Genomic DNA, 26,722 nt, shown 5'->3' with positions numbered 1-26,722 from the left:
TCTTCCAGATGTCAAAAGAGTTTTGAAGAAGTATCATGTGTTTGCCAAGAAAAAGACATCCGTATACCCTTACTACCCATTGTTGGGTATAGCACTGTATGGGAAGGACGGACCTTGCATAGAATTACTAAAGCCTATAGAGTTTAAAATCAGTCCATATGTATTGGAACATATCTGTAATAATGAAGGACTAAAGAACGACATAGATGTGAAGATGAAGGATAAACACTGTGAGATCAAATGGCCAGATCAAGACTGCCGGAATCCTGTTCTTCAACTCATCTTCCCTCCCACCTTGTCCACCCATCTCAGGTCTGTGACAAAGATTGTACCAAGGTGGAGTGAGGATATTTATAATGAATTTTCACTCTTCATATCAAAGTTCAGAGTAATAGAGTATAAAATGGATAAGTCCATCTGGGAAACTATTAGAAAACATGTCAGCAGCTCCACCTATGATGGAGTACTCATCAAACCTGACTTTGATTTAGAGAAAGTGTTCTTGGCTGGAATGTCCGAGGATGTTACAAAGATTGACCCGACATTCAGAAAACTGATAGAGGAAACCACCAAAGTGGTGGAAAGAAAGAAACAAACCAAGACTAAGACCATATCCATGTCTCCAGCCCTCTATCAGATTATGTGTAACAGCGGCCTAAAGAAGAAGATCCTGGACCAGGTTCCAGAGCTGAAGATGGACTATGATGTGCCAACAAAGAAAGCCTGTCTATCAGGACCGAGAGATGAAGTGCTCACCGCCAAATGTGAGATACTCAACATCACACAACAAATGAAAAGTAAACTCATCCAGATGAATCCACACCTAGTCCAGTTCCTGATGTCCACCGATAATGAAGAGCTGTCTTCTCTGCTCTTTGTACATCACAAAATTAACGCACAGCTGGAAATTGATGATGGCGATGTTAAACTGATTGCTCATTCAAAGGAAGACTTGATAGAAGCAGAAAAGCAAATTAAGGAAAATCTGCTCCACAGACAACTTTTAATTGAAGACAAAAGTCTTCTGAAAACTCCGGAGTGGAAAAGTTTCCAGTCACATCTGCTTCAGGTATTTAATGCAGAGAAAATCACAGTTCTAATAGAGGAATCTTCTTCTGGAACAGAGGACAACATGGTCATTGCCGGCCTGCCTTCAGATGTTCTAAAGTGTTACCAACAAGTCAGCGACTTTCTGGAGAAGGACACTACTATAGAGACAGAAATTCCAGTTCAACCTTCAATAAAGATGACCTTCATCTGGGAGGAAAGGAAGGAGATGTTGGAAAAGATAAAGAAAAATGTAAATGTAACAAAGAATCAGAAAAGCATCTGCCTGTCGGGACCACGGGTGAAGGTTCAAGAGGCAGCAAATGTCATTAGTGACATTCTGCACTCACTTCACAGTGATACTCTGCATATTGAGAAACCGGGAGCCAAAAAGTTTTGTAAGGCCAATGAAGAAATGCATGCTACAACCACAAGGACAAATTACCATTGTGTGATATGTTTGGATGAGGCTGGTGTAAACGATGATCTATTTAAAAAATCCCAATTCCAAATAACTCTTCCAAATGGAATGATCCTCTCTGTATATAAAGATGACCTGTGCCGTCACAATGTAGATGTCATTGTTAATGCTGCCAATGAAGATCTGAAACATATTGGGGGTTTGGCAAAAGCTATTCTGGATGCAGCAGGACCTAAACTCCAAGATGATTGCGATCAGATTATCAGGAAAGATGGTAAATTGTTAACTGGAGATTCAGTAATTACGGACGCAGGGAAATTGCCTTGCAAACAAATAATACATACAAACGGTCCCCGATGGGATGCAAATTCACACTCCAAATGTGAACGGCTTTTACAGAAGGCAATTACCACCAGTTTACAGCTGGCCTCTGAGAAGAGTCACAGTTCAATAGCCATACCAGCTATCAGTTCTAGAATCTCTGCATTTCCTCTAAAATTATGTGTTGAAAACATAGTGGAAGCCATACGGGACTATGTAGAGACGCCGGGACAACAGAGCACTTTACAGAGAATCCATCTTGTGGACATGAATGATGAAACCGTCAACATTTTCTCTGAGGTTACGAAGGCAAAATTTGGTAACCAAACGAGTGCTGTGCCATCTACAGCAATGACACCCCAGCTGGTCACAAGAGCGACACAGAGCCCACCAGCACCAGTGAATAGAGGTGATGACAACACTGTGATGACCAAGGAAGGACTGAAGATCAAGCTGCTTCAGAAGAATATTGAGGACTGCTCGGTATGTATATTCTTCAGCACTTTCCTGCTAAAGTTTAACAGTTTATCTGTTGCAACCAAAGGTCCCACCATGAGGGTTTTTTCCATTTATATTCCTGCTAAAGTAGGACTCCACTTTTATGATTCAAATAGAGGTAGGAAGGGTTAGAACCTCTGTTGCTTCTTTCTTCCTGTCCAAGTGGGATAGTAGAAAGTGGGGGGAATCTGCCTAACAGGGACACAGAGAGCAATAAAAATATAACAGAGGTTCTCACTCTTTCCAAATCTTGACGTCAAGGGGATTTCCACAGCTGGGCCCAAACAGCAGTGGAAACTTGACAGAGATGTTTCAATTTCCCGACATTAAGGCAAAAATACACTACTGCTTTTACAAGGTGTATATAAGCCTTTCTCAATCAGGATTTAGTGGATTCCTAGTGTTCTTCCAGAGGTTACCGGGCATTCTTTGACCCTTGAGCAATTTCTGCCCCTGACAGTAACTCCAGACCAGTGATCTTTTTTAGCTTAGGAACATTCTTCCCAATTTTTCTTTATTAAAAGTCTTGCAATCAATAAGCATAAAATCACTATATATATATATATAATATACATAAATATATACATATTTACATAAATAAAAATAAATATAGCAAATCTGCTCTCAAACAAAAAAATGACTTTACAGCAAAAACAAAACTCATCATGAACATGTCATTATTGGGGATAATCTTACTACAACTCACACCAATACACCAGACATCTAAACTGTGAGGTCAAGAAACAAACCCGCACCCATTATGCATGCAGCCCTTCTTCAAAAAGAAGATACTAACCAACAAAAGCTAAGGGAGTGAAAGAAACAGAAAAAGAAAACAGCTCCTCACCCAGAGATGGGCAGTTCACCAAAGGCAGGTCTGATATTCCTCCACGCCCTTTTCCAGACCGCCCGAGGCTCCCTGCCCTTCTCAAGACCCCGAATTTTCCCAACCTCACCCAGAATATCGTGCACCACCACCTCAACAGAGAGGACTTTCTTCCGCAGGGTAATCTGGCACTGTGCATTCCATGTGAAGTAACGGACAACTATACTAACTAAAAACAGTGTATCCAAATCAAAATCCCAGCGAGTCGGGAATGCCCCGTACACCCACTCCACATAACTCATGCGATAGAAAAAGGGGATGCCTAGAGCCCTCTCCACCCTTTTATACACCTCTATGTTAAAGGGATACTGCAGCAAAAAGTGGTCCATAGACTCCACTTTACCAACACACTCCGCTCTAGGACAATCCCGATCATCCACAGGGCGATGCTTCAAGTTCCCTCTGACATAGAGCCTACCATGGAAAGCAAGCCAGGCTTGATCCCTAAACTTCAAGGGGATTCTTTCTAAATTGATTAAACGCAACCCCTCCCTCATTACAGAGCCTGGGCAATCCCTTAAGGCCAGTGACACACTGAAAGCAGAGCTCAAAATCCTCTTCTCCAGAAGCTTCCTGGGGAGGGACTTGATATCCTCCACTGTCACCTGCCACTGCTAAAGTATTTTCAGAAACGGGGCAACATAAGTCGGGAGCTTGCCATGACGGACTCTCAGACTTTTCACTGGCCCACCATCTTCCTAGCATCGCAGAAAAGGCCTAAAACAAGATTGAAAAATGCCCACCCATCCCGGCGGGTTCTCTGCTAGCATGTTACCAAAATTTGTACTTTAAAAAGAGCAGAGAAAAGAAAACTATTGGGTTGACCATTCCTAGGCCACCCTCCCACCTAGACAGGTAAGTTACATTGCGCTTGATCAGGTTCAGCCTATTTCCCTATAACAGTTGGAAAAAACAGCTGTACACCCTTGCATAGAGAGATGCTGGCAAGATACAGACGAAGCTGACATATAAAAAGATTGGGACCAGTTACGTTTTGATCAAGTCAACCCTCTCCCTCAAGGAAAGCTTCCATTTCTTCCAGCTTGCTACTTTGGCATTGGCACACACCAACCTGCTTTCCCAATTTCAATAACCATAGCCACCAGGACCAAATTTGGTGCCCAACACTTTAATTTCCTGCTGGGGCTCTGGGAAGGCATCCGGAAGTTCGAAGCTTTCACCCTCCTCACCCATACAGAAAACTTCACTCTTTTCATGGTTGACTTTAGAACCAGAAGCCTCCGTGTACTGCTCTATCATAGAGACCACCTCCTGCGCCTCCTCTGTCCCAGAGACAATAACAGACACATCATCGGCATAGGCCACGACCTTCAGAGGCGGCACACCAGCAATGCCCAAAGGCACCCGGCACAAAGATCCACTCTCTAGCCTTCTTATGAAGGGGTCGATTGCGAATACATATAGCAGAGGGCCCAGAGGATATCCCTGGCGCACGCCAGAGCCAACCTCAAAAGGCCGTCCAACCCAACCATTAACCAGTGGGAAGCTCTCAGCCCCTCTATATAATGTCTTCAGCCAATCTATGAACCTCCCCTGCAGGCCGTATCTACCAAGTAGCAAATACAGGTACTCGTGATTGACTCTATCAAAAGCCTTTGTCTGATCCAATGCCAGCAAATACTTTCTCCATCCAGCAGCCCTGCATCATTCCAAAGCCTCCCGGACAGCTAAAACCGCTGAAAAGGTACTTCTACCTTGGACCGAGCAGTGCTGATGACTGGACAACAAATCGTCTGCTACTGACGACAAGCGACAAAAAAGAATCTTCGCCAGGATCTTTCTATCAACATTGAGAAGACTGATGGGGCGCCAGTTCTCAATCATTGAGGGGTCTTTACCTTTTGACAGAAGAATCACAGTGGATTGCCTCATGGAGGGAGGAAACGAACCCTCTTCTAGACAGCAGTTATAAACCTCTGCTAAAAAGGGAGCCAGAAAGGACTTAAAACACTTGTAGAATTCAGCTGTCAACCCATCTGGCCCAGGCGATTTTTTGGTAGCCAGCTTCTCTATAGCATGAACTACCTCATCCACTGAAATTGGTTCTGTCAAATCCATCAAAGGCAACGTACCATTTCCCAATCCTGGAGTAGAATCCAGAAAGCTTTCCATCCTGTCCCGACAAAGGTCCTTTCTTCCCAGAAGGTCTGCATAATATGATCTGAAGATCTCCAGGATCCCTGATCTGGACTTCACCAGGGAACCCATACTATCCCTCAGGCCTATGACCGTCTTAACTGCTTACCTTGCTTACAGTTCTGGTAAGGATCAGGCGAGTGATATTTTCCATAATCCCTCTCCAGAACCAAGGAGGCATGCCGGTCATATTGACACTTCCTAAGAGGAAACTTCACCTCAGAGATCTCCCCTGGATCTCCTCTATACGAGACAAGATGATCAAGCTTCCTCCGCAAATGCTGGTAGGCAATGTACATACCAAGCTGCTTCATCTTATGGCCTTGAAAAGTCCAATTGCCCTTTGTTTCACAAGCTCCCACCACTCTGACTTACTGTTGCAAAAGTCCAGAACAGAAACCTGTGCCTGAAAAAATCCTCAAAGGATTGTCTTACCTCTACATCTTCCAGGAGAGTCGAATTCAGCTTCCAGGTACCCCTTCCCCTGGGTGGAGTGTCCGAGGCATTCAGAGTCACAGACAGCATACAGTGGTCAGAGGACTCCACCGCCCTCAACTCAGGAGCCGAGAAAGCAGAGTTCTCCTTTAAAAAAAAAAAAACTATCTATCCTACTCTGACTATTCCCTCTCTGAAATGTGAATCCTGTCCTGCAGGGCTCAGCCGCAAGAGACCAAAAGGAGGGACCGCATCTCCACTCCCTTTTTGCTAGATGGACCTCCGCCAAAGTATTGAGCCAGGTCTCTTGCAAAAATAAAATCTCGGCATCAAACTTGCTGAGCAAAAATAAGGCAATATCACGAGCTCTTGCAGATTTAATGCTGGTGACATTAATGGTCGCCACCTTTATCGGAGCAGGAACTGCCATCAGGATGATTGGGGTAGTCGTTTCTTAACCTTTACCACACTCTCATCACCAGAAACAGCTCTCTTAAGACTATGTGACTCCCCCTCATCAATGGATGATAAAGAGAAAGATATATCAGACATCTCATCACCTGACAAAACTGAAAAAGTATTACCAAGAGGAACCCCTCCTGGGTCTGACTCTGAGGAAGAAATGACCACTTTACTTGTCTTCCTCTTCTTCTTTTTCTTTCTCCTAAACTTCTCCCACCCCTCATCATCCGAATCCCCCTCAACAGAGGGTGAGACATGGGATATGGACACCCTTCCATCAGCCCCACCCCCATCCAGCACCCCCACATTCCCCTGACCATGTTTGCGCTGCTGAGGGACAGGAACTGAAGGCTGAGGGGGAAGATCCGCTAAACCTGCCCCCCCCAGCAGCTTCTGCTAGTCTGGAGGATCTACATACAGTAGGATTAGGGACCACCACATGGGGGACAGACTCAGGGACCACATTACTGGGGGAAACAGAATCTGAAGCAACAGATGTAACAGACACAGGAGGGACAGACTTGGGGGCAACAACAGTTTTAGCGGCCTCATCCTCCTTATCAAGCCTCTGCAACTCAGCCTCCAATCCTGGCAAGTTATGTAATGCCTCCGGGCACTGGCTATAAGGATGACCCAGCTTTTGGCACAAATTACACTGAATTTCAGTACAATCCTTAGCCAAATGGCCCAAATCCTGGCAAAGTGAGCATTTCTTACGGGTACAGGTAGATGCAAAATGGCCTTTGTCACCACATTTATTACAGACTTTAGGCTGACCCTGGTAAAAAATAGTCAGCCTATCCCTCCCCAGAAAGGCTGAACAGGGAAGGTGTTGAACTACATTGCCCAGCATGCCCAATTTTAGTGACACTGTCCAGGCCCCTGTCAATATCCCATGTTCATCCAGGACCTTCTGCAGTGGAGCGAGGACCTCACCATATCGGCGTAGCCATACTATCAAATCAGCCTCTGGTGTGGATTCGTTATGCACCAGGATCCTCACCAACTTTATCAGAGGCTGCCTGGAAATCACCTTTGGCACCAAACCACTCCACTGCGGAAGGCCCTTGCACCTCCTATATCGCTCCCAAAATAAATCCAAACCCTCAGGCTTTACAAAGGACAAATCATACTCATAACTCCCCACTGGGCAAATCAAAGCAAATGTATCCAAGGCTTTAAACCCCATTTCCAGAACCAGCTCAGCCACCCTCCCCCTTACTGGTGGGGTCCCCTCCCCCTCCCACTTCAACTGAACCACATTCCTCCTCCTGTACTCACCAACCATCCCACTAACCATGCCACTACCAAGCCTCCCCAAATTGTGACTAACATTTTAAAAATTCCCTCCACCCTCCTTGGTGCGACTCCCCAGAACAGACGCATAACTCCCCATATTCCTCCTTGCAGAGGATCCATCTGTGCGATTAGAAACATCTAAAACAACTTTGGCAGATAACGATTGCACAGATTCGAGATTGGATTGCACACCTGAAGAATCTTTCCTCTGCTGAGCAGGAGAAATGTAATTTTTACCTATAGCAGCCACATTAACCCCTTCACCACCAACACATCCTTTGCTTATCAGTATTATTGCTGTCATTATTTTTTGGCACATTCATAGTTCCTGCTGTGTCCTCACTCACTGCTGTCCCCATACACACATCACCTCCAGGCAGACTCTTCTCCTCCATCAGGACAGGACTATCAGCAGAGCTGAGTGAAGGTTCTTCTAATACAGCAACAGGTGAATCATTGCAGGAGACTTCCATGGCTGTCTCCACTTCACATGCTGCAGTGTGCTGATCCCCTCCCCCACCTGCATCAATCAGCCCATGTGCAGGTGAAACAGGCTCTTTGGAGCTGGCAGCCATCTTGCTTGTAGAACTACAGGTCTCAGCAGTAGCAGCAAAATCCATGTCCTGGGTGTTTGATGCAGATCCATCCGCATTGCTCTGGTGAGCTGATGACACCTCTGCCAGAGGTTTTCCCCTCCATGTCCGCAGAAGGTTTCTCCACAGCAGAGACTCCAACAGGCAGCTGTTTTCAGAGCTCCTTCCCTTCCTGTTCCTCAGCCGGGACACCATCCACCACAGCCGGGACACCATCCACCACAGCCGGGACATCATCCACCACAGCCGGGACACCATCCACCACAGCCGGGACACCATCCATTACAGCCGGGACACCATCCATTACAGTCGGGACACCATCCACCACAGCCGGTGGGGCAGACATGTTGGAAGGAGGCAGTACGGTGCACTGGGATTTCTCCACCAGTGCTGGCTCTGCCGGTCTGTAACCCCTCTGCTCATCCTCTGGGACTTCCGATGGTTCACCAACAGACCTGTCTGCCTGTAGGGGTGACTCCATCTATTGGATGAACTTTTGGGTGCCATGTTCACTCTCAACCCCATGGCTGGCTTCCGCTGGCGATTCCCCAGCCTGACATGGGGGGAGAGGTGCAGAGGCAGATGAAGCCGGGTTGTCTGTTACCTGCGGCTGCTGATCCACAGAACTCACCAATGTCTGGCTGGCAAATCTTCTGTCATTTTTAAACTTTTCTGCAAAAGCTCCACTTTTATCTTTCAATTTCTCCAATAATAAAGATTGTTTCTTTACCTTCTCCTCCAGCTGCTGTAACTCTGGCTTCATGGCCAAACAATTCTTACTCCAGGCCTGGAAATACTTGGCCCTGAAGTTTTTATGTTCAGCTTTTAAACATTTCAGTTTCTCCTCAGCTCTTCCAATTGCTCAAAAGCGATCAATGATCTTCTGTCTGTAGACATCCACATTCTCAGCAGGGCCTGGACCCACAGTCAGATCCTCCACCACCTCCTCCTCCTCACTAGGCCCCGTGTCATCAGGGGGATCCCTCCCTGGGCCTCCCCCAGGATCAGGCATTATTCCTGGGCCAAGCTAACAGGCAAGGCCCAGGCTTGAAAAAAGGCTGTTTCTCAGAGAGCTCTTTTGGTGTGTCCTCCTCCTCCTTCCCACTGACCACCAATATAAGGAACATTCTTCCCACTGACCACCAATGTAAGGAGCATTCTTCCCACTGATCACCAAGGTGACTTGGACACCACTTGGACATCTTTCCCATCAAAACTCCTCTGGGTTACTGGGTCTTGAGGATGGATCACTGGCCAGAGCTTGCACAGTATGCAGTTGAGCTACTGGCCTGAGGGCTTACAGTGTTGTGAAAACACCAACACCTAAGGCCCCAATTTCTGCAGAGTATATAGGGCAGGCCCCTACTTTCAAACATCCAACTTAGAAATGACTCCTACTTGCAAACGGAAGGAGACAACAGGAAGTGAGATGAAATCTACCCCTAGGAAGGGAAATTCTCTCCTGTAAGAGTTAATATGGGAAAAACATTTCTCCTTTCCACTGATGCTTTATCATCAATCCTTGTTTCACAAAAAAACCCAAATTTTCTAAAAACATTTGTCATTGTGACAGAAAGTGAGGTGAAATCTTCTGAAGAGGAGCACAGACAGCAAAACAAATGTCACAGGGGTGATAACCCTTCCCTATGTTTTCCAAAAAGCTTAAAAAAGATTTTTTGGCTGGAGCTAAACACGATAAAAATGTACCCGTTCAAAATTACAAACAGATTCTACTTAACAACAAACCTACAGTCCCTGTCTTGTTTGCACCGCCTGTATACTGCTGTTCAGAGTATATAGGGCCTGGTGGCCCCACGCCTTTCCCTTTTTTAAATTGGGTGCGGGGTTCCCCTTAATATCCATACAAGACCCAAAGGGCCTGGTAATGGACTGGGGGGTACCCATGCCGTTTGTCTCACTGATTTTCATCCATATTGTCAGGACCGGACATTGGGGATAATTATTATAGCAAAATGTAAAAAATAATGCATTTTTTTCAAAATTGTCGCTCTTATTTTGTTTATGGCGCAAAAAATAAAAATCGCAGAGATAATCAAATACCACCAAAAGAAAGCTCTATTTGTGGGAAAAACAAGATGTCAATTTTGTTTCGGAGCCACGTCGCATGACCGCGCAATTGTCAATTAAAGCGACGCAGTGCCAAATCGCAAAAAAACGCTCTGGTCAGGAAGGGGGTAAATCCTTCCGGGACTGAAGTGGTTAAAAATGTCATTTTGTGCAGGGACCGTTCTAAGCACGGGAAACACGCGCCACTTTATGGGCATACTACAGACAGGCATACTATAGCATCATTAAATTCACTGCTCCCGAAAAAACGGACGTTTTTAAAACTTTTTTTTGCATTGATACATGTCCCCTGGTGCAGGACCCAGGTCCCCAAACCCTTTTTAGGACAATACCATGCAAATTAGCCTTTAAAATTAGCACTTTTGATTTTGAACATTCGAGTACCATAGACTTCAATGGGGTTCTAACGTTCGTGCAAATTTTCGGTCCGTTCGCAGGTTCTGGTGCGAACCGAACCGGGGGGTGTTCGGCTCATCCCTACTGATCGTCAATGTAAGGAACATTCTTCTCACTGATCACCAATGTAAGGAACATTCTTCTCACTGATCACCAATGTAAGGAACATTCTTCTCACTGATCACCAATGTAAGGAACATTCTTCTCACTGATCACCAATGTAAGGAACATTCTTCTCACTGATCACCAATGTAAGGAACATTCTTCCCACTGATCACCAATGTAAGGGACATTCTTCCCACTGATCATCAATGTAAGGAACATTCTTCTCACTGATCACCAATGTAAGGAACATTCTTCTCACTGATCACCAATGTAAGGAACATTCTTCTCACTGATCACCAATGTAAGGAGCATTCTTCTCACTGATCACCAATGTAAGGAACATTCTTCTCACTGATCACCAATGTAAGGAACATTCTTCTCACTGATCACCAATGTAAGGAACATTCTTCTCACTGATCACCAATGTAAGGGACATTCTTCCCACCGATCACCAATGTAAGGAACATTCTTCTCACTGATCACCAATGTAAGGGACATTCTTCCCACTGATCATCAATGTAAGGAACATTCTTCTCACTGATCACCAATGTAAGGAACATTCTTCTCACTGATCACCAATGTAAGGGACATTCTTCCCACTGATCATCAATGTAAGGAACATTCTTCTCACTGATCACCAATGTAAGGAACATTCTTCTCACTGATCACCAATGTAAGGAACATTCTTCCCACCGATCACCAATGTAAGGAACATTCTTCTCACTGATCACCAATGTAAGGGACATTCTTCCCACTGATCACTAATGTAAGGAACATTCTTCTCACTGATCACCAATGTAAGGAACATTCTTCCCACTGATCACCAATGTAAGGAACATTCTTCCCACTGATCACCAATGTAAGGAACATTCTTCCCACTGATCACCAATGTAAGGAACATTCTTCTCACTGATCACCAATGTAAGGAACATTCTTCCCACTGATCACCAATGTAAGGAACATTCTTCCCACTGATCACCAATGTAAGGAACATTCTTCTCACTGATCACCAATGTAAGGAACATTCTTCCCACTGATCACCAATGTAAGGAACATTCTTCTCACTGATCACCAATGTAAGGGACATTCTTCTCACTGATCACCAATGTAAGGAACATTCTTCCCACTGATCACCAATGTAAGGGACATTCTTCTCACTGATCACCAATGTAAGGAGCATTCTTCTCACTGATCACCAATGTAAGGAACATTCTTCCCACTGATCACCAATGTAAGGAACATTCTTCTCACTGATCACCAATGTAAGGAACATTCTTCCCACTGATCACCAATGTAAGGAACATTCTTCCCACTGATCACCAATGTAAGGAACATTCTTCTCACTGATCACCAATGTAAGGAACATTCTTCTCACTGATCACCAATGTAAGGAACGTTCTTCTCACTGATCACCAATGTAAGGAACATTCTTCTCACTGATCACCAATGTAAGGGACATTCTTCTCACTGATCACCAATGTAAGGAACATTCTTCCCACTGATCACCAATGTAAGGGACATTCTTCTCACTGATCACCAATGTAAGGAGCATTCTTCTCACTGATCACCAATGTAAGGAACATTCTTCCCACTGATCACCAATGTAAGGAACATTCTTCTCACTGATCACCAATGTAAGGAACATTCTTCCCACTGATCACCAATGTAAGGAACATTCTTCTCACTGATCACCAATGTAAGGAACATTCTTCTCACTGATCACCAATGTAAGGAACATTCTTCTCACTGATCACCAATGTAAGGAACATTCTTCCCACTGATCACCAATGTAAGGAACATTCTTCCCACTGATCACCAATGTAAGGGACACTCTTCTCACTGATCACCAATGTAAGGAACATTCTTCTCACTGATCACCAATGTAAGGAACATTCTTCTCACTGATCACCAATGTAAGGAACATTCTTCTCACTGATCACCAATGTAAGGAACATTCTTCTCACTGATCACCAATGTAAGGGACATTCTTCCCACTGATCACCAATGTAAGGGACATTCTTCTCACTGATCACCAATGTAAGGAACATTCTTCTCATAGTTTGCACTTATTTCAAGGGTTTCTGCATTGAAAAAAAGGTTGAGAAGGACTTCTCTGGTGTAGTATACATGTGTACATTCATGCCCTAATTAAGAAATATAACAGTAGAAGAAGACCACACATAATTACATATTCGTTATAATAAACAATGCCTCTAGTTTTTCATATGTGGTGTCTCTTTCTTTCTGGATCTGGAACAAATTAGAATTACAAAGATTGTTATTTGGATCCTTTTTAATTGCAAACTAACTCTTAGAAATGTTTTTTTTTTTTTTTAATGAATATCACTTGGTAATGCTTGTCATCTCTTTCCATGGCAGACGGATGTCATTGTGAACAGTGTAGGAGCCAATCTGAACCTGAATAGTGGTACCGTATCCAAAGCCTTGCTGAGTCGGGCAGGCTCTAATATGCAGCAACTCCTGAACGATGCAAGTCTCGGCACTCGGGCCGCACCAGGATCCGTGTTCAGCACTGGGAGCTGCAATCTCAACTGTCAAGAGGTTCTTCATGTTGTGGCCCCTCATTGGGACAGACAAGGAACATCAGAAACGGTACCTTCAGGCCCGCAGAGTGTGGCGGGAAATTCTTTGGGGTCGATTTATTAAAGGACTAAAATCTGATCAATTTGTAAAGGAAATTTTCACTTAGCTTAGTGAATTTGGTAAAAATTCCCATTGCAAAAAATACCCAATCACATGCAAAGAAAAAAAAAAAGGATTCTTGCTGGTACATGATTGGATGGTTAAGGCCAACACAACTTCACCTTATTGCAGATGTTTAGTCCTTATATGTGGTGACTGCATTCTTTTTCTTTTTCAGGGTAGTGGGGGTATTTGGGAATGGGCAGTTGTGTGGGGGTGGTGGATGGATGGTAAGGGGGGGGCATTGGTGGGAGTTGGGGGGGGGGATAGGTGGAGGGTGTACTGAGCCAGAGCCCACTGTAGTATTTAATATTAACCTTTAGAAGAGAGGTAAAGAAAGAATAAACAGCCTTTAAATCATATCGGAGACAATATTTAAGAGCTTCTGGGGATACGATCATTTGGCAAGCAATACACATTATTCCTCTGAATGAACTCAATCCGACAAAACCAAGTTTTTCTATAGTGTTCTTCATGGTGTTGGAGGGATGAGTTTAGATCTTCCATTTGTTGAGTTTAGGATATGGTGGACCGGACCTCCAGAGAGACATCAGTAGAGAGTATTAGGCCATATTTTTAGTTTTTTTTGTCAATTGGAGACACATCTTTTTTATACAACCATATTCTCTGATCTTGTGAATGTTGTTATCTCTTTCAACAAATGTGTATCTCATTATATGACTGAAAGCATTCTAGGGGTTTTCAAGTTTCTCATTTAAAATGTGGAGGGAGAACTGCAGTTGGAGAATGAGATAGATCTTCTAGACTATTCAGTGTTGGTCTAAAATTAATAATAATAAAGAGCAGTGGCGGAACTACCAGGGTCGCAAAGATCGCACCTGTGACTGACCCTGGAGTTCAGCCACTGTGGGGGGCCCCAAGAGCCGGGACTGTTGCTCCCCAGCATCTGCAGAGCTCTAAGCTGAGAGAGTCTCTCTCTCACAGCCCAGAGCCAGTACTGACAGTTGCCCCCACCCCCCCCATTGGATAGGAGAGGAGAGAGAAAGCTGGTTCTGCTCCTCCTCCTCCTGCCCTCCCCTCCTGTGTTCTGTGTGGGTGGGAAGTTTGAAGCCCAGCAGCCAGAAAAAGGAAAGGACTCAAATGTAAGGGGTGCTCTGTGGACTCTCATGTAAGGGGGGTTTTGGTGAGCAGAGACCCCCTTACATCAGAGTTCCCTATAATCATCATCAGATTCTTCAGAGTCACCCCTTACAGTGTAAGGGAACTCTGTCAGTTCCGATGTAAGGGGAAACTCTGAGGATTCAGATGTAACGGGGAAAATCTTTTGATTCAGGGGAACTCTGTGGATTCATATTTAAAGGGGGAACTCTTGTTATTAAATTCACATGATTAGAAATGTTATTTAACCACTTCAGCCCCAGAAAATTTGGCTGCTCAACGACCAGGCCATTTTTTGATACGGCACAGCATCGCTTTAACTGACAATTGCACAGTTGTGCGACGCTGTACCCAAACAAAATTGACATCCTTTTTTTCCCCCACAAATAGAGCTTTCTTTTGGTGGTATTTGATCACCTCTGCGGTTTTTATTTTTTGCGCTATAAACAAAAAAATTGCAACAATTTTGAAAAAAACACAATATTTTGTACTTTTTGTTATAATAAATATCCCCATTTTTTTTTTTTAAAAAGCTATTTTTTTCCTCAGTTTAGGCCGATATATATTCTTCTACATATTTTTGGTAATAAAAATCGTAATAAGCGTATATTGATTGGTTTGCGCAAGAGTTATAGCGTCTACAAAATAGGGCAAAGATTTATGGCATTTTTATTATTTTAAAAAAAATGTTCACTAGTAATGGCGGTGATCAATGATTTTTATCGGGACTGCGACATTATGGCGGACAGATCGGACACTTTTGACACATTTTTTGGGACCATTGGCAATTATACAGCGATCAGAGCTATAAAAATGCACTGATTACTGTGTAAATGTCACTGGCAGGGAAGGGGTTAACACTAGGGGGCGATCAAGGCGTTAAGTGCGTTACCTAGGGAGTGATTCTTAAGCCGTGTACACACGGCCGGACTTTTCGACTGGACTGGTCCGACGGAACAAATCCGTCAGACAATCAGACCGTGTGTGGGCTTCATCGGATCTGCAGTGGACTTTTTCTGTCGAAAATCAGACGGACTTTAGATTTAGAACATGTTTCAAATCTTTCCGACGGACTCGAGTCTAGTCGAAAAATCCATTCGTCTGTATGCTAGTCCGACGGACAAAAAAAGTACACAAGGGCAGCTATTGGCTACTGGCTATCAACTTCCTTATTCTAGTCCCTTCGTACGTCATCACGTTCATACACACGGACTTTCGAACGGACTTTACGTGTGTGGGCAAGTCTGGTCGTCCGAAAGTCCGTTGTAACTCCGTTGAAAGTCCGTCGGAAAGACCGTTGGACCTTTGATGCTGAAAAGTCCGCTCGTGTGCAGATCGCCCCCATTACTAGTAAAAAATAAAATAAGAATAAAAATGCTATAAATCTATCCCCTAATTTGTAGACGCTATAACTTTTGTGCAAACCAATCGATATACGCTTATTGCGATTTTTATTACCAAAAATATGTAGAAGAATACGTATCGGCTTAAACTGAGAAGAAATTTGCTTTTTTTTAAAAAAATTGGGGATAGTTATATATTTTTTGGTTATAGCGCAATAAATAAAAACCGCAGAGGTGATCAAATACCACCAAAAGAAATCTCTATTTGTGGGGGAAAAAAAGAACGTCAATTTTGTTTGGGTGCAATGTCGCACGACCGCACAATTGTCAGTTAAAACGACGCAGGGCCGAATCGCAAAAAAAATGGCCCGGTCATTGAGCAACCAAATCTTCCGGGGCTGAATCGGTTAAACATCGCTAAAGCGCCGCTAAAACAAGCGGCGCTTTAGCGCGAACGGCCGGTGCTTTCAGTGTGAAGGTATTCTTATATAACGATCCTTGCTGAGTCACTTTACTTCGTGTCTCACACTCCTCAATCTGCATACAACGATCTCCAGCTGCATGAATCTAATGCCCCGTACACACGATCGGATTTTCCCACAACAAATGTTGGATGTGAGCTTGTTGTCGGAAAGTCCGATCGTGTGTACGGGGCATTAGAGTTATCAAAGCACCAACACAGGATGGAATTGTGGGAGCTTGTGGTAGCACAGTGCCACGTCCTAAACGTCAATTAGTCAAATATTGTAAGTGAAAAAAATGGCCTTTCTAGGCACCAATCATAAGAAATCAACAATAATTTTTTTTATTACCAATTAATACATAGAAATAAAAAAAAAAACACACATTAAAATACTGCAGTATTACTACAGTGGCAGCAAGACCTCTCCAGTATTGGTCATAGATGTCAAAAGCATGTCATGATAGACATGTATGAATGAACTATATGAACTATAGTGTAACTATATATCAAGCTCTACATGTTTCGCGAAAATCGCTTCTTCAGGAGCTTGTGTGTATTCTTCAAAGGAACGTTAAATATTTGTGGAAAAGATGTTTTATATGTATATATATGACATGAAGATCACTGATTGAGGAGCATTCTTTGCACATATTCTTTTATATTATATTTTTTTGCACAGTTTTTTTTTGCACATTGGTTGGATTGATGCAATTTAAAAGGGCATTCACTTTAACAAATTTTTTTGTACTTTTGGACATTTGTTAATTTGATTTGTATCTATCATTTTTTTTTATTTCTATGTTTTGTATTTTCTTTAGTGATATTAATTTTATTGCACTTTATTAGTAGCGCCGCACTATATGTACAAATATTGTGTTATTTCACTATAAGGAAGTAGAGAGGGTGCTGGCAGCTTTTTATTTAATATTACACTATTATTATTTAATATTACACTATTATTATGTAGTATTACACTATTATTTAATATTACACTATTATTATTTAATATTACACTATTATTTAATATTACACTATTATTAGTTGGGTGTGTGGCTCCCAAGAGTCATTTTATTTTATTTGAAGAAAAGGTGGCAACCCTACCCATAACGGCAGGAAGGGGGCCCACTGCAGAACATGTGAAAGTGACACGTACCTAGTGGCTTGAGCCCGAATTGCAGACGGAGGCCTCCCTTTCGGCTCCTACTCACGGCCCCTGGTAAGGTAACAGGAGGCACAGGAGCGAGGAGTGGTACGAGTGCCTGGCAGGATCAACAGCGGAGAAAGTCAGTCCAGAAGTCCAGGAATTCCTTGCAGGGGACAGGAGACAGGAACAGGAGGCAGGCTGGAACTGGAGTGCTGGACTGGAACCAGGAACAGCTGACAGGTTAACAGGCTGCAACCGGAATACTGGACTGGAACCAGGAACAGCTGGCAGCTTAGCAGACTGGAACTTGGAACACACTGAGAGTAGTCAGGCAGGCCGGGTCGGATATCAAACGGGCAGCAGAAGAACCAGAGGAACAGGCAGGAGAATAGTCAAAAGCAGGCCGGAGGTCAGATGCAGGTGGATAGCTGGGATAGTCACGGATAGCCGGGTATTCACAGGTAAAGTCTCCGATCAGGTTAAGGCACATAGAACACTGTAGAGCAGACAGTGAAGTTTGTATGTGACAGGCAGGGTTAAATAGCCCGCCTGGTGCCAACAGGAGCGCGCGCACATTCCCATGTGCGGACACGCATGCACAATGGTGCCCACGAACGTGCGCCAATGAGCCTGGAGCACCTGTTACTGGCAGGATCTTCCTGACATTGCCCCCCCCCCCCCCAGGGCAGCCTCCGGATGCCCATCCAGGATGGGACCTTTTAAAGAACTGAACCAGACTCTTAGAGTCTTAGAAGGTTTCAGTAGTGACACATGAAACACAGGGTGGATTTTCAGTGAAAAGGATGAAAGCCATAGTTAGCAAAAAATGGGGTCTGCTTGGTAGCGGAGTGGGTGGAGTTGTTGTAGGCAAATTCGGCCAATGGGAGCAGGGAAATCCAGTCATCTTGGGCAAAAGAGGAGAAACAGCGCAGGTATTGCTCGAGGGTTTGATTAGTCCTCTCCGTTTGCCCATTGGTCTGAGGATGATAAGCAGAGGAAAACTATAATTCAATATCCAGAGGTTTGCAAAGGGAGGTAAATTGTACCCCCCCCGTTCTGAGACAATGTTGGCTGGTACTCCATGGAGTTTGTCACCTTCCTTAATGAATACCTGTGCCGTTTCGGTGGCTGAGGGGGTGCCTTTCATTGGAATAAAGTGTGCCATTTTTGACAGTCGATCCACTACCACAAAGATAGAGGTATGATCTTCTTCCGGGGGTAGCTCGACAATGAAGTTTATGGATAACATCTTCCATGGTCTGTCTGGGACAGGCAAAGGTTTCAGTAACCCCCAGGCCTTGGCTCTACAATTCTTGTTCCGAATGCAAGTTGTGCAGGATTCCACAAACTTCTTGCAATCTTCACATACTTGAGGCCACCAAAAGGTATGCTGTACCAGGTCAGTAGTCTTGGTTATGCAGAAATGCCCAGCCAGTGCATGATCGTGGCAAAGTTCCAATATAGACACTCATAGGTTTTCGGGTATGTAAATTTTGTCCTTGTGCCAAAACAAGCCATCTCTAGCATGTAATTCCAGTCCAATGGAGGGCGTCTGTCCTATGGAAGCTTGCTGGATTCGAGAGAGCAGGTTTTCTTGAAGCAGGAGGAAATTTCCAGGAGAAAGGATAGTGTCTGAAAGAGAGATTTCCTTAGATTTGTGGAACATCCGGGACAGGGCATCAGGTTTAATGTTCTTGGAGCCTGGGCGATAAGTGACACGGAAAGAGAACCTGGAGAAAAAAAGTGCCCACCTGGCTTGTCATGGCTTCAACCTCTTTTGCAGATCTCAGATACTCCAGGTTCTTATGATCGGTGAAGATCAGAATTGGATGAGCAGCTCCTTCCAGCAGATAACGCCACTCTTCTAGTGCGGATTTTATCGCTAGCAACTCTCGGTCTCCCGCATCGTAGTTTTTCTCCGCTGCCAATAATTTGCGAGAGAAGAAGGCTACTGGATGAAGCAGGGCCCTGGTTCCCTGTCTTTGACACAGTATTGCCCCCACAGCAATTTCAGAGAGAATCCACTTCAAGTACAAATGGTAGGGAAGAGTCTGGATGTTTCAAGACGGAAGCGGAGGTAAAGAGTCCCTTGAGAGCCTTGAAGGCCATTTGGGCCTCAGGAGACCAATGAAAGTGGATTCCCTGTTTAGTTAACTGGGTGATTGGGGCAATGATGGCCGAGAACCCCTTAATGAATTTTCGATAAAAGTTGGCGAATCCAACGAAACGTTGGATTCCTTTTTTGTCTGTCGAGACCGGCCAGTCTAGAAATCTTCTGGGGATCCATCTTGATGCCCTCACTGGAGATAATTAGTCCCAGCAAAGGAATACTTTCCTGCTTGAACTCGCATTTCTCCGCTTTTGCGTACAGGCCATGTTATCGAAGCCGGGCCAACACACATCTGACGTGCCTGCGGTGGGAGGAAAGGGAAGGGAAGAAAAGAAAATTAGAATATCATCTAGGTAGACGATGCTGAATAAGTCCAAATAGTCCCGAAAAACATCATTGATGAAGTACTGGAACGTGGCTGGGGCATTGCACAACTCGAAGGGCATCACCAAGTACTCAAAGTGCCCGAATCGGGTACGGAAGACAGTTTTACACTCCTTTCCTTCCCTGATACGGATCAGGTTATAGGCTCCTCGGAGATCAAGTTTGGTAAAAACGGTAGCGGCCCCCAGTCTCTGAAATAGCTCTGGTACCAAGGGAAGAGGGTAACGGTTCTTAACCGTAATCTTCTTTAGCATGTGGTAGTTAACGCAAGGTAGAAGGGTATGGTCTTTCTTCTCCACGAAAAGGTTGCCTGCGCCTGCAGGACATGTAGATGGGTGGATGAACGAAGTTTTCGTCAATGTATTCCTTTGATGGCCCCTGCTTCCCTCTGTTAAAGGGAAAATCCTACCAAAGGGAAATTTGGCTCCAGGAAGCAGCTCAATGGGGCAATCGTAGGCTTGGTGGGGTGGTCTCTGCCCCTTGTTTGCTAAGTACATCCAGGTAATCATGGTAAGTCTCTGGAATGGATTGACATATTCCGGCTTCCGTGTCCAGGCATAGTAGAGTAGAAGTGCCATGAGGGTCTTGTGAGCCACAGAACTGTTGGCATTATGGTGAAGAAAAGGAGACCTCCCATGTGACCCAGTTGATGTTATGATTGTGGGCTTGTAGCCAAGGCATACAGAGAATCACAGAAAACAAGGGAGAGGAGATTATGTCCATGCGTAAAAGTTCTCAGTGTGAGCTAGAGATGGTAACAGGTATGGGGGTGGTCTCTTGAACTACAGCCCCAGATTTAATGGCAGACCCATCAACCAGATGAATAGAAAGTCCATGGGTCTTAGGCAGAAGAGGAATCCGGTGTTGGGCTGCAAAGGATGAATCCATGAAGCAACTGCAGGCTTCGGAGTCAATAATAGAGGGTATTTGCACAGTCTTTCCTGGGAGCTGTAACGAGACAGAGAGAGCAAGATGAGAGGTGGTCTTAGCCAAGGAGGTTACGAAGTCAGAGGATATAGAAAGACACTTACGGAGCTTTATAGGGCAGTTTCTGACATAATGTCCAGGTTCTCCGCAGTATAAACACAGATTATTCATCCGGCGATGTTGCCGCTCCTCTGGGGTAAGGGAAGGACGAAGTACCCCTAGCTGCAAGGGCTCAGATGTGTCAGGCGTGGAGGTTGGTTGTGCAGAGGGTGCTGGGTGTAAGTAGCTGGGGACTCTTGGTAGCATCCAGGTTGGACGAGGAAATACTGTTGTTCTCCCAGCCCTTCGTTCCCTCAAGCGTCGGTCAATCTTTATGGCCAGATCGATCAGTGCGTCCAGAGTCTGCGGAATGCCAACTCTAGCTAGTTCATCTTTCAATGGATCAGACAGTCCCATGTGGAACTGATGGCAGAGAGCAGCATCATTCCAGTCTGTATCTGCGCTCCATCGTCTAAATTCAGTCACAGAATCCTCTGTTGCCCTGCGGCTTCTGCAGTTGCTGAAAGCTGGGGGTCTTCATATAGTTGTGCCATTGCATCGAAAAAGGTGATAAGATTGGTTAGCACATCAGCCTTCTGTTTCAAGAGACAGTGGACCCAGGTTTGGGGGTCATCCGTAAGCAAGGAGACCACAAAGCCCACCTTGGTGACTTCCAGGGAAAAGGTACGCGGCTGAAAGGCGAAGTATAGTTTGCAAGAATTGCAGAAGGCCCTGAACTTGCTTTCAGGCGTAGGAACTCTGGGTTCTGGAAGGAGCATCACAACTGTTGGAGAAGATCCTGCCCCAGCTGAAGAGTTAGAAGCAAGGGGGCTCCCTGGGTTCTGGTGGGGTTAGACAGGACTAGAACCCGTTCTTCCTGCTGGGTGTACCCTTCCTGAAGGCTCTTAACCGCCTGGTTTAGACCTGCCAGGTGTAGACAAAGTTCCTCCATTGGGGAGGCTCCCTGCTCGGGTTCAGACATGGCTGTCTGCTACTGACACGTACCTAGTGGCTTGAGTCCGAATTACAGACGAAAGCCTCCCTTATGGCTCCTACTTGTGGCCCCTGGTAAGGTAACAGGAGGCACAGGAGTGAGGAGTTGTACGAGTGCCTGGCAGGACCAACAGCAGAGAAAGGCAGTCCAGAAGTCCAGGAATTCCTTGCAGGGGACAGGAGACAGGAACAGGAGGCAGGCTGGAACTGAAGTACTTGACTGGAACCAGGAACAGCTGACAGGTTGGCAGGCTGGAACTGGAGTGCTGGACTGGAATCGGGAACAGCTGACCGGTTAGCAGGCTGGAACACAGGACTGAAACCAGGAACAGCTGACAGGTTAGCAGGCTGGAACTGGAACACTGGACTGGAACCAGGAACAGCTGACAGGTTAGCAGACTGGAACTTGGAACACACTGAGAGTAGTTAGGCAGGCCGGGTCGGATATCAAGCAGGCAGCAGAAGAACCAGAGGAACAGGCAGGAAAGTAGTCAAAAGCAAGCTGAAAGTCAGATGCACACACCTCCCAAAGAGTAGCGTTCCCTTAAAAGCCAGGGCCCATAGTCAGTAGGCAAGAGGCCACCCTGCAGTCCCCTCCAAAAGCCCCTGACACACATGGAGTTTGCAGGTTATCTCTGTGATTGTATGGGTTTCATCTGGATACCCCAGCGTCCTTCCTCACTCTAAAGACTGGTAGGTCAGTTGGCTAAACTAAGTGCTCCCAAGATGGCTTCCCCACCGCCTAAACCGTTTTTAGTCCCCAGGGAGAAAAGCACTATAGAATTGCAAATTAAATATATGTGATTTTTTTTTTTTAATCTTGCCTAGAGTTACCCTTTAATCTCGGACTCTCTGTTTCAGATTCTTCGCACAATTATTAAAAACTGTTTGGCGCTGGCAGAGCAGAACCAGCGGACGTCAATATCTTTCCCAGCTATTGGAACCGGCAATCTTGGCTTTTCAAAGGATTTGGTGGCATTTTTGATGTTCAATGAGATTTTCCAGTTTAGCTGCCAAAACAAAGTACAGAATCTTCTAGAAGTTAATTTTGTCCTTCACCCCAGTGACAGTGACACCATCAAGGTAATGGAGATCTCATGTTTATTGTGATGCTCTTAGTCTAGAGGTTGAATATTCCTGCATGGCCATCTGGGTGGTGGGGTGTCTTGCTCCTTGTCCCCGGCAAGCACAGAGCCATCATTAGGTGCATGGAGATGGTGCTGGAGCTGTGTAGGACCTGTTGGAAAAATCTGAATCACAACAAAGGAGTGAGGAATTTGGCCCTTGCATCCTACAGGAGTGTCAGTTGACAAATAATGAGGAAGGTGATAGTGCAAGCGGCTTGAACAGGATCCACATACAGGATGATCATTTGGTGACTACAAACTGAAACATGGATTACCAAAGACTCTTTTTAGAAGGTATCATTGTAGTGCATACGATTATAGAAGGCCTCTCCTTCATCCCACTAGACCCTGACCACCTCACTTCCAAAATCACATTACCTGTATCTCATATATGTTTTTCTTGCTGTATAGTGGATGTTTTCTTGTGTTATGTATTTACAGGCATTTACAAGCCAACTGGAAAACTGCACTGATGCTGTCCTTAGTGGGGCCACCAACATGAAATCAGCTGGGACGGGGTCAAGTACGTTTATGTAATATTAATCTATGTCTGCTATAAGGAGTTTATTTCCTCAAACTATTCCATATATTTTATAATATACAAAGGAACACTTCATACCAGATTCTAATTTAATATATACTGTATGACCAAAAGTCTGTGAATCCCTGGCCATCACACCTACATGAGCTTGTTGAGCATCCCATTCCAAAATAATTGCCATTACTATGGAGTTGTTCACCCCCCTTCCCCTCGTAGTCTCCACTCTTCTGGGAAGACTTTCCACAAAGTTTTGAAGGGTGTCTGTGGGAATTTGTGCCCATTTGTGAGGTCAGGTATTGAAGACCTGACTCATCATCAGAGATCCATTTCATCCCAAAGGTGATCAGTAGGGATGAGGTCAGGGCTCTGTGCGGGACATTCAAGTTCCTCCACACCAAGCTGGTCACACCATGTCTTTATGGAGCTGGCTTTGTACACAGGAGGGGCACAGTCATTCTGAAACAAAAAAGGGTCTACCCAGAACTGTTACCACAAAATTAGCAGGGCACAATTGTATACGATGTCTTTGTACGATGTAGTATTACCAGGACCATTCACTGAAGCCACCTGAAATCTGTCATTTGGGAAGGGGGTCTACATACATCTCCCATACATTCCTATCCTTTCTATTTTGCAGCATTCTTTGGGACGGTGACAAACCCATCACTCGGGGTTCATGAAATGAAGATCGGATCTATCACTTATCAGGTGAAGACCGGCGATATAACCAAAGAGGACACTGAAGTCATTGTAAATTCTTCCAACCAAGACTTCACTCTGTGCACAGGTGATTCATTCTGACCCCCAACATCTGAATATCAGATTATACAACAATCAGCCATAACTCTATGATTATCCAGTATGTCCCCTTTTTGCTGCCAAAACAGCCCTGACCCATCGAGTCATGGGCTTCACTAGACCTCTGAAGGTATGCTGTGGTATCTGGCAGATCCCTTAAGTCCTGCAAGTTGCAAGGTGGGGCTTCCATGGATCAGACTTCCCATAGTAAATCCTGGTGCCACCTCTTTCCCAGGTAAGTGACGCACACACACCCGGCCAGCCACATTATGTAAAAGAAAACATGATTCATCAGACCAAGCCACCTTCTTCCATTGCTCTGTGCTCCAGTTCTGATGCTCACGTACCCATCGTAGGCGTTTATGGATGTGGACACAGGTCTAGTGATTACAATTTGGTTCTTGTCAAAAGTCGGTGATATCCTTACACCTGCCTATTTTTTTTTCTGCTTTCAACACATCAACTTCAGGGACATCATGTTCACTTGCTGCCTAATATATCCCACCCACTTTCAGGTAACAAAATAATCAATGTTATTCACTTTACCTGTCATAAACTTATGGCTGATCGGTGTAGATTGTAAATCACTCATGAAGAAATCCAGAAAAATTTTTCTAAGGGGGTCATAATTTTGTTCTATGTTCAAAGTCCTAGATAGAACTCGGGTGGGTAGTACAGATAATACAATGATCCAATGATTAGTATAGCATAAAAAACTACAACCTGAGGAGAGGAGTGTGAAGAGCGCACTTGATGCCTGTAGAGGTGATCGGGATGGGGAGGGGAATCCCAGAGAAGGTCTGGGTGGTGGAGTGTACGGACATGACTGGAGGAAGGGGAGGGGGAGGTTATGTTTGGTTGTATCTGGAAACTGGTGAGGGAATGTCTAGAGACATCAGATTGTGAAGGGCTTTCTATGAGTTATAGATGGAAAGACTCGTAGATGAAGCAATATGAATTTTGGTGGGCTCAGCTCTCTGTTGAGTTGACACAGGGCCTAATTCACGAAGCTAACACACCAGGATAAAGGATACTTATTTTCAGTTTAGTTCAATAAGATTTAAAAATGACAGTCACATGGATAAATAAGGATACTAAACCGTGTGTTGAATCTCTGTGAATTGAGCCCCATTGTGTTTTATATTTTTTAATTGTAGGAGTTTCAAAAGCAATTCTGGATGCGGCTGGACCGTCTGTTGTATCATCTGCTGCGGCTCTGGGTAAAGCTCTGCACTGGACCATTCTTGTTTTATTCTTTGTTTTTGCCTTTGTACAAGAATAGACAATGCACCAACATAATGTGACAGACGTAGGGAAGATATAGAGAAAAATGGGTTTAAACCATTGGGTATTACTATTGATGGACGCTCACCCGAGGCCATGCCATGTACATCTTTATATGTCTGTGAAGGTTCTCATTTATCCAAGTCATGGTATACTGTAGCTAGTAATAAATGGCCACATTCTGCTAGATTTGTTCTGTTGAAGATATTTTCACAAAAAAAGAATTCTAATCCTGCGCTCTTCAACCTAGATATCCACTGTCCTAATTAGGTGAACCAGGTAGAGCTGCTCCCCTAGGAGATTGTCAACAAGTTCTGGGCTGCAATCTGTAACGAAAGGAAGAAGGGAAAAAAAACAAAACAAAACAAGGAAAGCGCTCCCCTAGTGTAAAACCTCATTTATTGGGAACACGACAAGAAAGACCACAAGATGCTCTCACATGGTTCCAATGAAAACACGGCCCACCGAGCCGGGGAGCTGCTCTAAGATGTATTCCTGCATACAGCCAGGGATTCTGAGTTTTATGATTTTGGAATATGATGTTTTTATGACATAATTATGTATATATCTGTATATTTCTCATGCAAGTAGTGACAAGTTTCTTATTAGAATTATTTTTAGGTATATAGTACTGCTGATGGATAGCTCAGAACTAGGGATGAGCTTCGTGTTCGAGTCGAACCCGTGTTCGACTCGAACATCGTCTGTTCGCCCGTTCGCCGAATTGGGCCATTCGCGCCAAATTTGTGTGGTGCGTCACGGTCCATAATTCACTGCGGCATCGCAGTGCATTGCTGGCTGATGATTGGCCATAGCATAGCATGCACTATGACCCATATGCTTGGCCAATCACAGCGCCGTCTGTAGAGAGAGCTGTAATTGGCCAAAGCCAGGGTGGCTTTGGCCAATTATGGCTCAGGGGATTTAGTACACGCCCCACACTATATAAGGCCGCCTACATGGCAGTCCTGTGTAGTGTGTGCTCCGGCGTCCGGCGTTGAGAGACAGAGAGACAGACAGCGTCATTTGATTTAAGTTA

The 26,722-nt window shown here is 44.7% G+C and overlaps 1 protein-coding gene across 2 annotated transcripts in view; it reads left to right on the top strand.

The window, feature by feature from the left end:
• The window catches only part of LOC141147311 (protein mono-ADP-ribosyltransferase PARP14-like), a 154,213-nt gene that overhangs the window by 60,479 nt on the left and 67,012 nt on the right, over positions 1–26,722 (top strand). For both annotated transcript variants that reach the window (XM_073634525.1, XM_073634524.1), the window contains exons 6-11: positions 9–2,272; positions 13,088–13,321; positions 22,795–23,016; positions 23,502–23,583; positions 24,239–24,388; positions 25,557–25,619. In XM_073634525.1, the coding sequence (XP_073490626.1) occupies positions 9–2,272; positions 13,088–13,321; positions 22,795–23,016; positions 23,502–23,583; positions 24,239–24,388; positions 25,557–25,619 (3,015 nt within the window). The remainder of the gene's footprint in view (positions 1–8; positions 2,273–13,087; positions 13,322–22,794; positions 23,017–23,501; positions 23,584–24,238; positions 24,389–25,556; positions 25,620–26,722) is intronic.

The sequence above is a fragment of the Aquarana catesbeiana genome, linkage group LG06 (genome assembly GCF_042186555.1).
Source record: "Aquarana catesbeiana isolate 2022-GZ linkage group LG06, ASM4218655v1, whole genome shotgun sequence".
Taxonomy (NCBI): Eukaryota; Metazoa; Chordata; class Amphibia; order Anura; family Ranidae; genus Aquarana; species Aquarana catesbeiana.
The sequence above is the reverse complement of the archived record's forward strand: the minus strand, read 5'-3'. Positions and strand labels throughout refer to the sequence as shown.